The sequence below is a fragment of the Aquila chrysaetos genome, chromosome 5 (assembly GCF_900496995.4).
Source record: "Aquila chrysaetos chrysaetos chromosome 5, bAquChr1.4, whole genome shotgun sequence".
NCBI lineage: Eukaryota > Metazoa > Chordata > Aves > Accipitriformes > Accipitridae > Aquila > Aquila chrysaetos.
In genome coordinates, this window is record NC_044008.1 from 35317027 (window position 1) to 35331855 (window position 14829).

The following is a 14829-nucleotide window of genomic DNA, read 5'->3' on the forward strand; positions in this document are numbered from 1 at the left end:
GCACCCAACGTGGAGTAATACCATAAGATGAAGTAGAGCCAGCTGCTAGGGTGATACTTGATAGAAGTCTGGAGAACACAAATGAAAAGCTCCAGACAAACTTCTGGCCGTTTCTACTCATAATGAGAGCAGCATCTTTTTGTTATTCTTTAGTTTGTTGACAGATTATCCACAGAGCAGCTCAGGACAACAGGTCTGACTAGAGAAGGTTTATATGAATAGAGGATACATAAGATATATGCTAGAGGAAGAATTAGCTGTGCTCAAAACACAGGGAACAGTGACAGCATTTTTCTGCATTGATCAACAGAAGCAGCATGTAAGAGGACATAAAACCCCCCAAAAACTCACTAGAAGAATACAGTCTTCCGAGTGACCGCTTCATGACTTCTCTGAAGATCTGTCTCTTTGCTACTACAGGATAGAAGGACCCAATTACAAGCACTGACAACCAGGTCTTTACAGAAGAATTACAGCACTGCATTTCACTGGTCCAGTAAGCTTTAGCTCAGTGATAGCACTGCTGATCTTACAGCACATTACATCAAAGTCTCCCTTATCTAATACCTATTAGAGATCAGCCAATTTAAAATAAGGACTCTAGAGACCAAATGTAGCAGAAAATGAATGCCTCCTATCCTACACTATCTCACTTAAATACAGTCATCCCATAAAAAAACAAAAAAATCAAACCACTGACATACCCTTTTTACATGACTTCAGAGAGATTACAGTGGGAGTTTATCACTGCATCAGCCGACATCTTACAAGGCTTTTATTTATATACTTATATGGATTTATGTATTTAATAGAGGTGATGTCTTTAGATAGAAACTTACAATTCTTTGAGTTTCTTCATTTGTGAAAATGCATTTCCTTGAACTGACATAATTGCATTGTTACTTAGATCTCTAGAAAAAAAAAAAGAAAAACAACATTAGAGGCGAAAAGAGTAATTTATTAAACTGAATGTATTTAAGACTCAAGGAATAGTTTGCGACCCTAGTGATATACAAAGGATCCCCTAGCTCAAAAACTGAAGAGACAGGATTAAGGAGTTCTATAGCATGCCTAATACATAACACTTTCTGCATTAATTCCAAAATTCATATTCAGCATAACTCCAAAATAAAAGAACCTTCTCAATATCACAGTAGCAACCAGGGTAAGTTTATTTCATTCAAAGTCATAAGTAAAGCTTGCTAGTCCTACTTTTATTTCAATTAGTATCAAAATTCACTTTTTCCAATGTGGGGTTAAACGTGAATTTCTACTACTTACAAGTGTTCAAGTGCATCCAAACCAGAAAATGCTTTCTTTGTAATGGATCGAATCCTGTTTCCTTGGAGTATCCTGAAAAATATAAGTACACGATGCAAAAAAGATGCAGTAACATGGAAGCATTTTTTGAGCTGAACAATTGCATTTTTGGCATTTATTTCTAAATTGTGACCAATATTCACAATTCAACCTTCCCCAATACAGCAAAATGTCTCACCTCTAAAAGACACTCATTTGTTCCCCTTGAGTAAACATCTAGATTTTATAATGATTTCAGAAGACATTTAATGTGTACAGTTCAGTGATATGGATTATTCTAAATGTATACACATAAGCATCTTTTTATTTCATAGATATGCATTTGAAAATTTCAATGCAATGAAGCCACTTCCGTTGGATGCTGCATTACTTTATCAAAGACTATCCCTGTCACTATGCCTTTGTTATATAATGCACTTATTACTTCCTATTATGTGAAAACCTCATTCTTTTGAGAAATGTTTCCATAAATAGCAGTAATATCTAAAATATTTCAGATTAGTTTGACCTGAAAAAATCTGGAATTTCTTTTATAGAGAAGGAATGTTTTACAGAGAACAAAATGGTGAGAGAGGAAAAAAAAATCATCTCAGCTATGGAAAATAAAACATCATTAAGTGTTGGGCTTGTCCCTTGAAACACACATAACCTAAGCTTTTTTTTTTTAGGGAATGATGAGATACAAATATTGTAGCAATACTCACAGCTTCCTAAGTTTATCTAGGCCAGAGAAGGCACCATTCATATCTTCAATAGTCCATGATATTTCATTGTTTTTCAGATCCCTGTTTAAGGGGGGAGAGGAAATCAAACCACATGAGCTATTAAAATGAACAAGGTACATACTTCTTCAAGAGCATGTATTATTTAAAATAATTTCTAAGATAGCTTTCTGGTAGGTTTGGTTTTGTTTGTTTGGGGTTTTTGTTTGTTTGTTTGTTTTTTTAAGAGCAGCTTTTCCTGATTAGCTATTTCATTTCAATTTTTAGTGAGAGACTTTGAAGACTATTAGTACTTTTTCCACTGATAATTAAAAAGATCACAAACCCAACAATTTTAAGAATCATTAGAAAACAAACCCACATCCCCCTACAAGGGTATTCAGATACAGGACTATCATAAGAGAAGGAGCATCACAGGAAGGGAAGGGATCAACTGTTGCCCCTTCAAAACAAAATACAGTCATGCCTTTTTAAGTTCCTAATATTAACACACAGAGATTTATTAACAAGTGAATCATTTTTACATCATAAAACATCCGCAACACTAGCTTAATTACCTGTGAAACATAAACAGATTAGAGATTCATGAAAAAAACAGTGTGTCAGCAAAGAATCAACAGGGTAGGGCTAGAGGAGAAAAAAAAAAATCTAGGATGAAAAGTCTAACACTTAATTCCTAGACACTTTGCAAGTCTGACTTCCTCTCTTTATGATCTATATCTCTCTGTATACTTAAAAAACATAGCATACACCCCTCTGAATTGCACCTTTGCTACATGCCCAAAGTGTGAATATGTGAGCAAACCCCTGAAAGTAAAGCGTCAGCACCCTTTTCAAAGCCTAGAGGGAAAGGCAACCATTTCATTCATCTGGCTAACAGATGGGTCAATGGTACGCAATTGGAAGATTTTAATGAAGTGGAATATAGATTAGTTTATTTCTTTCTTCCCCTTCCCTTAAGAAATGCTATTTCAAAAAATGCTCAAATGCTTAAAGCAATTGCCCAGTCACGACAAGCATCAGCATCCGTAGTAATAACAGTTTTGAGTTTTGTCTTCTTATTTCCACCATGAGGGAAAACGTTGATTCAGTTAAGACACAACTATGACCCAGATCCCTAAAGCTGTGGGTAGCAGTGCTGCCTGCTGCCTTTGAATGGAGACATGCCTTTCCCGTAACAATGCTACTTAAAGTTCGTATCATAATTATCACTATCCATTGTGCACAGCCTTAACGAAAGAGGAAGTCCTCCCTCTCCCAACTATTCTGAAAAAAAATCCTACTGTAAGAAAAACACACGCTGATCTGGGAAAGTTAACAAAAGGTTCTTGTATATTTCATAAGGGAAAAAAAAAAGAAACTATAAACACGGAGGGTTTTTCTTAAGGTTTTTGACCTTAAAAATTGAGTTTGTCAACTTACAGAGTCTGTAGACTGGAAAGTCCCCGGAAGGCACAATCAGCAATGTAATTTACTTTGTTGTTTCCAATGTACAGTCCAACAAGCACGCTTAAACCAACAAAGCTTGAATCATCTAACCTTGCTAAGTGATTGAACGTCAAATCTCTGCAAATTCAAGGAAAAAACGTATTCTAATGTTTATGCTGCACTGCTTATTACTCAATTCAACCCAGGTGAATTTTCAGGTGGAGAGAAAGTTTTTTTTTCCCCCTTACAACTATCACAAAACCTACTACACCATTTTTGACCACACAGCTTGCGTACCGTTTCCAACAATTCACAAATTACTGCAAAATGAATTTCTTTCATTTGAAAATGAGTGTTACAGCTTTAGTACAACTGCCACAGTGAAATGAAGCAGTCACGGTTGGCTTCAACTTCTTTCAACAAAATATAACTGTCTTACATACAAAAAAGTTATTGTCACCTTGGAAACTTTGTTATGAAAAATTCACAGATCAGTGGTAAGAAGCTCATGCTTTGGCATGTACCTGGCTTTCAAAACTGGAATAGAATAAAAGCTACTCACAGCTCACTGAGTTTTTGGCAAAATTCCCAGGCATCAGGACTGATCCTGTTGATGGCATTTTGGCTGAGATGGAGTTGCTGCAGCATCAGCAAGCCATAAAGCCAGCCTTTCGTTACCTCTGTTAAGTTGTTATGGTCCAGCTGCCTACAAACACACACAAACACATACAAACAGATAAAAGACATAAGGTTCAGAAACTCAACAGCGTGCATGCTTTGCCACAGGTCCGCATCTGACTTCATGATACTGGCTAGATAGCTGCAGCCTCCATTTGCATTTAGAGTTGTATGCGTGCATTCACAATGTGCTGTCCTACACACTCACCAATAACTGCTTGCTGCTTTTCAAACCACACTAGAACAATTTAATTCAAAAACATCTTTAAATTTTATCACACAATTCTATTGATTTTGTGCAATTCTAGTTAATATGTTATCAGCAAAAAGGTGATACTTACAAGACTTCCATGTTGGTCAATCCCCAGAAAGCGCCATCCATGAGCCTAGTAACGCCATTTCTCTGCAGTTTTAATGATTTCAAAGCTGGAAGTCCTTGGAAAGTAAGCCCATCTATTTTTTTAATTTTGTTGCGATTCAGCTCCCTGCATCAATAAAATTTACAGTTACAGCAGAGTAAGTTCACCTGCATGCCAACAGCCTTTCTTCCCTCTCTGGAAACAAACCTTATTTAAATGCTTTTCTTGCACATAAAACAACAGAGACAAGATGTAATAAAAATCAAACATTTCACTGCAATACACTATGTTTAACCATGCTAACACTATTCTGCTGTTCTGACACTGAGGACGTACTTGGCAGTTCCTTGATTTTCAGATTTAAAGAAACCCTGTAGACCTAGAATGTCATGGTTAAACCTGTTCACAAATTCAAAAGTGAAAGCAAGTTCCTGATGTTTATCCAGCAATAGCGCCATAACGGTTAGCTTGTAATTGCAATCAATAATCAGTCAGAAAGAAAAAGTTAAAATTTTTAGTTGTGATAACTAGGCAAAATCAAATACCCTGGGTGATCCCTCCCTTTCTTAATCTGGAGCCAAGCATTGATTACACATTCCTCCCTCATTCTCCACAACTAGTTACAAACAGTTTCTTCCCTCTTTCTCAAGCAGTCTTGGCACTCACCCTTCTGCCACTACACAAACCCCTTAGGTCAGAAGCTGGGACCTACGTGTATCCTGGAAGGGAGTTATAAGGCATAATTACCTGGAGAGCAAGCTGCAGTGACAGTAGTACTCAATATTTTCTATTTTCCTGCTCTCCACACCACTTTCTTGGCTTTGGTCCTTTTTAACTCCAAACCCTGCACCAGCCCCAAGCAGCTTTCTGACTTTGAGCTACGTGAAAAGGGAAGTCTAACCTCACACAGGCACAAAGAACAATGTTAACTGTTTTTAGAACAGTGAATTTTAAATTAGCCATCATTTGCAAAATAAACAGTTTATTTTTTAGCAACAACTGATCTATAGTATAAAGAGACAGGATTAGACAATACTCAGAAAAGGCCCTCATACAAGTAATCATCTGCCCCTTCAAGAAGGTCTTAGATCTATCAGTCTGCAACCTACCTAACCAAGAAGAATCCTCTCCTTCCAAAACTTACTTCCCCATGGGATGTAAGGGCCTAAATAATTCTCGCTCCATAATTACATCACGATTATTTTTCAGTCTCAGTCTTGTAAGAATTCAACTTTGCTCTCTGGCAGCCTGATACCTGAACCCTACCTGATAAAAGATACCCAACAGAGAACCTTACTCCTCCTCCTGTGTTTAAATGTGCATAAGCAGTGAAGAACAGTCAGGAAGAACAGCCTTCAGTTCTTCCCCACTCCTCCTCCAAATACTTCTTTTGGGTAATAACACAAGTTTTTGGCCTTCATTGCAGATTAGCTACCTAACATAACTAGGTCAGCCTATTGATTAAATTGTGAACGAGCAGAACTTTTTTAGGCAAGAATATCACCAACTTCCAAAACTTCAGTTGAATCTGAAGATCAGAAAGTCTACTAAGATCATTATCAAATACTGAGCTTTGCAGGACTGTTCTCACACTCTTCTACTGAGGCTTGAGTCAAACTCTTCCTGCATTTGTATACAGAAAAGACACAGTCACTGTTTCCAGATGTGTCGAGCATCCTAACACTTCACTGTTCTTATGACCTTTTACTTTCAAGGTTAACCTAAGAGAGTTCATCACGTTTAACTCCTGACTACCTAATATGGAAAATAATCATTCAGGATTTGACAAAGTGCAGTCCCAGCCCACTCTCTTGTCAAGTTCCTGCACTCTAGATTTCCCCCCCCCCAAAAAATATTTCCCCAGCCTCTTCCATATTAAATGACTTTATCTATTATTTATTCGGTAAAACATTTATAGACAGCATTGTGTCAGTGAAGCTGATGGAGGTCTATTTACTGAAGCATATTGCTTACTGTCATACCTTCCAAAAGCAAATTAATTCCCTTCATTTCACCGTGAAAGCACAAAATAAATAAGAGACTGCTGTAGTGAACTATATAAGTTTACTTCACTTAGTATTTTTCCAATACTTTGTTACAGGAATACTGCTATTACCCCTTCTCCAGCGCTTTTGTGGGGTTTTTTTTTTCTTTTAATAGGCAAACACAATTTTAAACACAAAGACTATTCACATCTCACCAATATATAAGACTAGTTTTGTTCAGTACAAAGCTGCAGTTAGTAAGGGTTGTAGTAATATGTTTTCTGTGTCTGTCTCATTCTGCCTCTGGTTAAATTAAAGGCTAAAGTTCAACCACTGCCAGTGCTTTGGAAAACCTGAAAACAATTAGTCAATTGTAGGTTGCACTTACAGGTGCTGCAGATGGGAGAGTTTAAACATCTTTTGAGGGATTGCTGAAATTTTGTTCCTGTTCAGTTTCAATACTTGAAGTGTGGTAGACAAATTGTCAAAAGTACCAGGCTCCATGGAGGTTATTCGGTTACTGTTAATGTACCTGTTGAAACAATGTCTAGAGGGTTAAATTTACAGTTATTTAATAAGTTCTTAATACCAAGTAGTGAAACACAAAGCTCTTGCGCTGCCTACTCCTTGATAAATGGAATTTCATTTATTGTATTAATTAGAGCTCTTGACAGCTCAGTCTACAGTCAAATAGTATTTCATCACCAACATTTTGCTCTACTCTGCAGGAGTGTATTATTGGCAGAAGATAGCATGTTGCAACCCCATTACTTTATTCTCACTCAGTATAGCACTGGCATTGCAGTACTACTGAATAAGGATTAAAGTAGATTCAAAAAAGTCCGCCAAACTCCATGTAGCTCAAGACTAGCCTAACCATGAGGAAGGTAAGTTCATTTTGTTACATAATTAATTCTCTCAAGAGACACATCTATTTGTTTCATCTCAAAATAACGACCTTCACTTTTTATGAACTAAAACATCTCGTCATAACAACTCATGTATTCAGGTTAGCAGCTTATGTTAAACTGAACAGGTGAAAGTAGGAATAAATATTTAATGCATGTCTAATTGAAAGAAGATTTAGTACCCTAACAAACAGCTGCCGATCTAAGTTTTCCAATAAGTTTTTTGAAAGTAAACTGAAAGAAAAAAAACGCATAATACTTTTACTTACAGATACTTGAGCTGTAACGATGGAAATGATGATATTTTTAGCTCTGATATGTTGTTGTTGCTCAAGTCCAAAGTTTCTAGACTCTGAAATGGCTTCAGATGTTCAGACAATATGTTGGCAATCTTGTTACTGGTCCTGAAATTTAAGGACAGTAGTCAAAAGACTGTCATTTCCAGAGCAAACACTTGTTAACTACACATGACTCTGACAAAAGTTAGTTTTAATTCCCCTACCTGAAAATAATTTCTAGTTAAAGAAAACCAATAAAGAATGTTCTCTAGACATAATCAGCAAACAAGACAAAAAAATTGCATTATAATCCAATTACTGCAATTCATGGCTTTTAAAACAAGATATAAAACTCTATGGTCATCTATTTCTGTACAGTAGAAATATCCTGTATTTACATTGAACAGTATGTCACAGTATTGTAATGAAATGAGATTAGAGTTGCTCTCTATTTTAACCAAATTAACATCATAGTAGCTAGACATAATGTTTCATTTTCTTGAAAACTCCTATGGCATGAAAATCAAGCTGAATTTCCAGGAAAACAGAGCTAAATTAGAAAAGATGGATGACAGTACGCCCCCTCAGAAAGATATTCTACACTTTTGCAGTTAGACCTAGTATTTAATCCTAAAGTTTTTTTAGTGCGTTAGCAAAGAATAAAATTTCTGCTTATTACAGCTCATTACAGAGGTTCTGGACTTCATGTCTGGTCAAACTTCAGCTAAGCGTCACACCCAATTCCACAACAAAAACTCTGCAACTGTTTAAAGACATGGGTATCCTAGTCTACTAGAAGGAACACCCCTTCTTTCTCTTCCAATGAAATGTACTTTTTCTAGCGATCATATTTCGTGTTCATACCCAGCAACCTACCAGTTTTTCCATCCCAGTTGCATAATGTACAGAACCATACACGCACATCAGCAACATTAATAGGGTTATTTGTTTGGGGCTAATGGTACATAGGGGAAAACAGATCGTGACCAATTAAATGAATGTAACCTGAAATGATCCTTGTTACCTTGGGAAGTTCAAGTCAGTTATGGCTGCGGTACATTCTGTAGGCTAGTATGATGAACGATCACAATTTAGGAGCTCTCCCCAGCTCCTAGAGATGGCAGGCAAAGGCGATTTCAGTAAAACTATCAACAAGAACGCTGATTCTGGAAGGTGTTTGCCTTTATTGGAAATACTTGCTCTGGATCAAATAGTAAGCCACACATTTAGGATAGCATGGACAATCCTCACATATTCAAGGCGTGTGGAGGGATTACTGCTCGAGACAAAGAAGTCCTGACTCAAAAACTGAACCAGAAGTTAAGATTAATGGGCCTTCTGACCACATGTGGGAATGGGTAAGTGATCTTGCAGCCCCTCCAACGCTGCACTTGTATCATGTTTCATTCCTCAGGCTGTCTGGTAGAGGTACACTGCATTTTTTTAACTCTTAGCTGAAAGTATTTATAATAAATGGAAACAAATTACTTTAATAAAAAACAACAACAAACACCACCACCATGTGTCAGCTCCACTGGCCAAATAAGACTGTGAGTTAGATAACAGGTCATAGAGCCTTGCCTTTATGCATTAGTTTGTTTATAAGGTAATTACTAACAAGGTATTAAAACTGCCAATTACTTGAGTGACGAACAAAATTTTCCTTGCAGTAAAAGTGTGCTTCAGCAGAAGCCAGCAATTTCCTGAACTGCACGCCTCCTAAATTGCAGTGTGAAAGTGTTCAGTTATAGAGACGGCTTGCACAGTGCTGTCTTTGTGTCAGCATTGCTCCATAAAACAGAAATTCCTCACAACTGGCAGGATAATAGCCCCTGTATTACAAAGTTTAGTTGGACCTAATGGAACTGAATAAAACTCTTATAGAGCCTTCAGATTAGCGCTTAAACTAACTGGCAAATTACCTGACACAGACCAGGTTACAAAAAAAACAAACAAAAACCCCCAGCTTGTTTGTTTCAGGGAACGTTTTTCTTTTTCAGAGATGGAGAAGGTCATACTGTGGGGAGAAAGCAACTTCTTTTGTTCACTGAAACAGAGCTACACATCAAAGTCGTAGCCCATCTCACAATGAAAATCAAACCAGCCCTCACTGCACCTTCCTGCTTACTCATATTTGTAGAAGCTGCTCAAATGCAAAATATCTGAATGGTTCAGTCCAGTTTCCTCTTCAAAAAAATTTAAGTGCCATAATTCACACGTGGAAGGAGATTATCTAGCACTGAACATATTTTTAACTCTTCAGTTAAAATGAGAAACTTCAATTCTAATTTGATTTTTCTTCACAATCATCACTTAAGTAAAGCAAATAAAAACAATGCATTGGCTTCCTCATAACTGCCAAATCACCATCAAAATTAGTCAGGAAGGATATTTTTGAAAATGAAAGCCTATCTAATTGTCAAGGCAGAACCAAACAGTATCTTCTGTGTCAGCACAATGACATACAAGTTTGTTCTCAGGGGGCGGGGGGGAAGAAACCACCACAAAAAAACCAACTTTCCAACAAAGTGCTGTTATTACCGTGCTCAGACAAAAGAAGCTGCACACACCACATTGGTTTAATTTCACAGACCCTCAAGGGGAGATCAGAGCAACAGAGATCCCCTGCAACAAGAGAACCAGTGCATCAAGTTCTCACAGAAGCGGACCTGCAGCAATTTGACCACAATTTCTTCATGTGCAAGAAACAGCAAAACACTACAGCTTCCTTACAACTTCTCCTGTTACAACTACAGCAGTAGGAGCACCAAGGAACACAGATAAAACCACCAAAAATACCTGCATGAATTTGAACATGCCTTTTGCAATTTGAGTGCCTACACACTGACTTGCAGCAAAAAAAACCCCAACAACCCAAGAGTGCATGCAGATGGACTGAATTATTTTTACATAAGCCTGTGTGAATAGAAGCTTAAGACAGAATATCAGTTTTTCATTACAGGTATGAGAAACCTTAGCTTTCCCTCTCAGCATTCATGACTTTAACCACACCACTAGGCCAAAACATCTCTAACAGCCCTATCAATCACGATCCCAAGATTCATTCTACATAAACAGCTACAACATATCTGACATATTGACTTGTACTTTCCTTGCCTCTGGGAAAATACAAAGCAGGACAGCAACTTCCGTATCCATTTTGCTAAGGATCTAGTTAACACCATTTAGACGTAACAGTTCTTATGTGCTGAAAAAAAACCCCAATTTTTAAAGATCTGAGATAGTATCATTGAGTATCTCTTGATAAAGATTGTCAATATGTAATGTTTTCTACCTAAGAGAAATATCTATGCAAGCTTCATTACTCTGATCCTGTAACATGGAAACCCCAACTCAGAAACAGATTAAGACCTAAAGTCCTATCTTTTGTTTCTATTCAAAATCTCAGCACCAAAAAATACCCTTGCACTTCCTTCCCCAGCATAACTCTTCCTTTTCTTCCAGGTAGATCTTGATCTGCTGTATTTTGAGAACCTCCTAGTCTTATCTCACACCATGATACCGACAAGGAGCACATGTAGGAGCCTGGAGGTGGAGCAACATGGTAAAAAACAAGTTGTCTAGAAAGACGGTTTTGGAGAGCTGTGTCTGTGCAGCCAGTTCTCCAAAGCTGTTAGATGTAAAATAACTGTTTTAACATCTGTGTGACTCTGGACTAATACAGTATCTCCTGTCCCTCAACTGAGCCCTGAGAGGCAGGATATATTGAATACGCCTCACAAACAGGCAAATGAAATCGTATTAGAGTCTCTTGCTAGAGACTAAGAGGATATATAAAGAGAAAAAAGCACTCTGCTAGGGCTAGATATATCTTTCTGAGCGGTGCTGAAGCCAAGACACTGGGGTTCATGGATGTTTAGTTTGACCGTCTTGTGTTTACATGGCTTCCAGATTAGAGCTGGCTTGGAGGCAGCCGTATCAGAGCACAGGCAAAGCAGACGTGACTGCCCACATCTGAGCACATACCGGGTGGTCTCCATTATGTGCCACTACAGCTCACAGCCCCCTTTTTCACATTTCCTCAAATCTTTGTGGTTGCTTCACCTGTTCTTCCCTCCACTCACCCACTGACATCATATGACTCCTGGCATATCATCTATTGTTTCTTGCACTCCCCCTCCTGTCCTCCCAAACTCCCTTGGACGTTTGGAGCTCTTGTAAGAAACAATGATGTCAGGACACTGAGTGAAAGAAAATTTAAGCAAAAAGAAAAAAAAAAATTGATAGTAAAGATGAAAGATCAAGACTGTAATAAACTTCCTCAAAAAGTGCTGAAAGCCACATGCTTTGTGGTTTTTAGGATAAGGCTGGAAAACTTTAAGGAGCACATATCAGAACGAGGAGTCTCAGTAACTCCTACAAGAAGAAAGAGAGAAAAAAAGGGTTTTTTTCTTCAATTTCTACTCATTTGACTACTAAAATTAGCCATACTGTAATGAACAATAACATAATTTAAAATATTGTAATTATGGTTTCAAGCCGAACACTACTCTTACAAAAAATCCCTTGATATGAATGGGACTACATGCTCTTCTCACCATTAGACACCCAACCACACTGAACTAAGAACATCGTTTTTTGAATCTTTGCATCTATTAGATACATAAATATTTCAAGTGAAACTGTTTTTCTCCAAGATGAAGATGCCAGAAATAGAGTCAGGATTCTGGCTCACTTCCAGTCCTACTGGTAGGTCTACAAGTCTGATGCCTCCTTCAGACACAGGCTTCTTAACGTTTCTTGCAGCAAGCAGTTGTTCTTTCTTTTGAAGGTCTTCATTCCATGATCCATGCCTGTCATTGCTCTTTCAAGCCACATGTCAGCAAGTCTCCGCTCTTATTTTTTTGTGCTTTTTGCAGTGTACAGGCATAAAGTAGAAAACAAAACCTCAGAACTCTGTAGACTACTGACACCCTGCCCAAAACTTGAGACCAAAGGTTTGTTGATTCCCAAACCAAACATGAACTGGGAAAAGGGGAAGAGAAAGATGCAGAATGAAACAGCTCTGGGATCAGAGCTTCCAAACTTCCAAACACATGATACTTCCATAGCAATTCTCTTCTGATTCCAGTCATAGTACCAATATGTAATTAATTAAACTTTCCTTCCAAACTCTCTTCTTGATACCCTGGAGTCTGTTTCCCATTCCACTTTCTGGCCTTTCCAAAATAATCACAAGTTACTTAGCATGTGATAGCCAAGTGAAGGTGTAAGTTCATCACTTTATTTTAACAACAGTAAACAAAAGCAGTACAGGCATCGCTATTTCAGCATGAGCTGACAACAGGAATAGTAACCCACTGCAGATTTGGTGAGCTCTGTGACTGTTAGTGAATGCTACAGTCTTGGACAATTATAAGTATAACCTAGATTAAACCCAGCATAGTGCCCTCCAGTATTATAAATCATCTTTCTAATCTGATGTACGGACTAGTTAAGTAAAAACACCTATCCTTTATTGTTACAGAGCCAACCCTCCCTTTTGGAGGGCACAGACCGAAGTCTAGGCACTTCGGACTGCACACCCTTCTACATCTACTCCCAACCTCAACTGTTAGTACAAGTTGAGGGATGCTCTCCTATCCACTTCTATTTCACTCAAGACACTGAGTCATTACATTCCACTGCTCTACTGCAATAACCACCTACCACTTCTCTAAGATATAAGCCCAATACCTATGCCTGACCTCTTAACTTCATTCTGACTTCCATCCTTCTCCGTACTGTATGCCCTACAACTTGGCACCTCCTCCTTGGTAAAATTTCCTACCATTCTTCCACTTTGTCACATGGGAACAGTGTTCTCTATTTTTCTTATCCATTCTTATTCCTTTTAATTCATCTTTTTCTTTAACACTGTTGATCAGAAAATCATGCCAGTTTTTTCCACTGCAAGTAGCTCATAAAATTTGCATTCTTTTCCATTCTCATTGCAAAAGCATTCGTTTAGGCTGTCACTACTTTTTATTTTTGCTACAACAAACTCTGGGTTTCTACATACTTCTTCCCTTTCCCATCATTCAGCTTAAATTGCTGCCATAAAAATCTAGTTTCCATGTCTGCAACTCTGACTAAGACAGGTTCCTTTTCAAATTCTTTCATTTACTTCCTCTTAGTCTCCACACCAAATGTCAAAGACTGCAAGAACTAATTCCAGTAAGTTTCTTCACTCTAGCTTTTTGCTCACAACTTCAGCCCAAGTCACACATGGCTTACCACCACTCCCATTTTTGGGACTTTCTCCAAGTAGCCTTACGCCTGAAGCCCAGTCTGGCATTCCTCTATCCTTTCTTTCAATCCTTCTTCAAAACAAACTCTTCGAGGCAGCATCCAAATCTTAATCCTTCCCATAATAAAGTGGTAGCTGAAGAGATGACAAGGATGTAAAATATTTGACCAACATTTTCTTAATATTGGGAGCCAGACTTCAGTTTAGTATGCTAGCTTTATAAACACACAATACCACCTTCTCTGGCAAGCATAGAAGGGAAAGGCATCCACTCCTACTGAATGTAAGCTTTCATTTTCAGGAGTTGCATCTAAACTTCTTTCTTGTGACTGTAGCTTTCTAAATGCGAACTGAGACAGCGTTCTCCTGGATTTTACACAGAACTTCCACTCCCAGCCTGCTGTGAGATGACAAAAAGGCAGATTTCTCGTACCTACCTCTATTCCAAATTATCTTGCAAACAAGGATTATGAAAAATCTTCTATCTTTACAGAAGGCCCTTCACAGGCATTTTTCTCATCAGGATACTGCCACACAGTGCAAACTAACACTCTTATTTCCACATTGCCAGCTGGGACAAATGTATAATCTATTTTGCATGTTTGGTTCAATTAGTTGAATTTTACTTCTCAATATGACTATCTGAAGCATGACCTGGGATGTCCACTATCACAAAACATATTTAAATATACTATTCCATGTTTTCAACACAAATGGACACATAATACTAAAATAAAATCCCTTCTAAATAGTATAAGGGATTAATCACCACTTTTCTTCAGTAACTACGTTTGTGCATGAAGTTAGATAGGCATTTAAGCTGTGTGTTGGTTAATCAAAGCCAGGATGCAACAGCACACACTCAAATTTTGGAAGAGTACCTTTTTGGCAACAAAGATTT

General features: G+C 37.8%; 1 protein-coding gene across 2 annotated transcripts in view; it reads right to left on the bottom strand.

Moving 5' to 3' along the window:
* LRIG3 (leucine rich repeats and immunoglobulin like domains 3) overlaps window positions 1-14829 on the bottom strand; it is a 44488-nt gene that overhangs the window by 14454 nt on the left and 15205 nt on the right. For both annotated transcript variants that reach the window (XM_030015823.2, XM_030015822.2), the window contains exons 4-11: window positions 7670-7804; window positions 6881-7024; window positions 4490-4633; window positions 4033-4176; window positions 3465-3608; window positions 2025-2105; window positions 1282-1353; window positions 840-911 (exon numbers count right to left, since the gene is read on the bottom strand). In XM_030015823.2, coding sequence (XP_029871683.1) covers window positions 840-911; window positions 1282-1353; window positions 2025-2105; window positions 3465-3608; window positions 4033-4176; window positions 4490-4633; window positions 6881-7024; window positions 7670-7804 — 936 coding nt within the window. The remainder of the gene's footprint in view (window positions 1-839; window positions 912-1281; window positions 1354-2024; window positions 2106-3464; window positions 3609-4032; window positions 4177-4489; window positions 4634-6880; window positions 7025-7669; window positions 7805-14829) is intronic.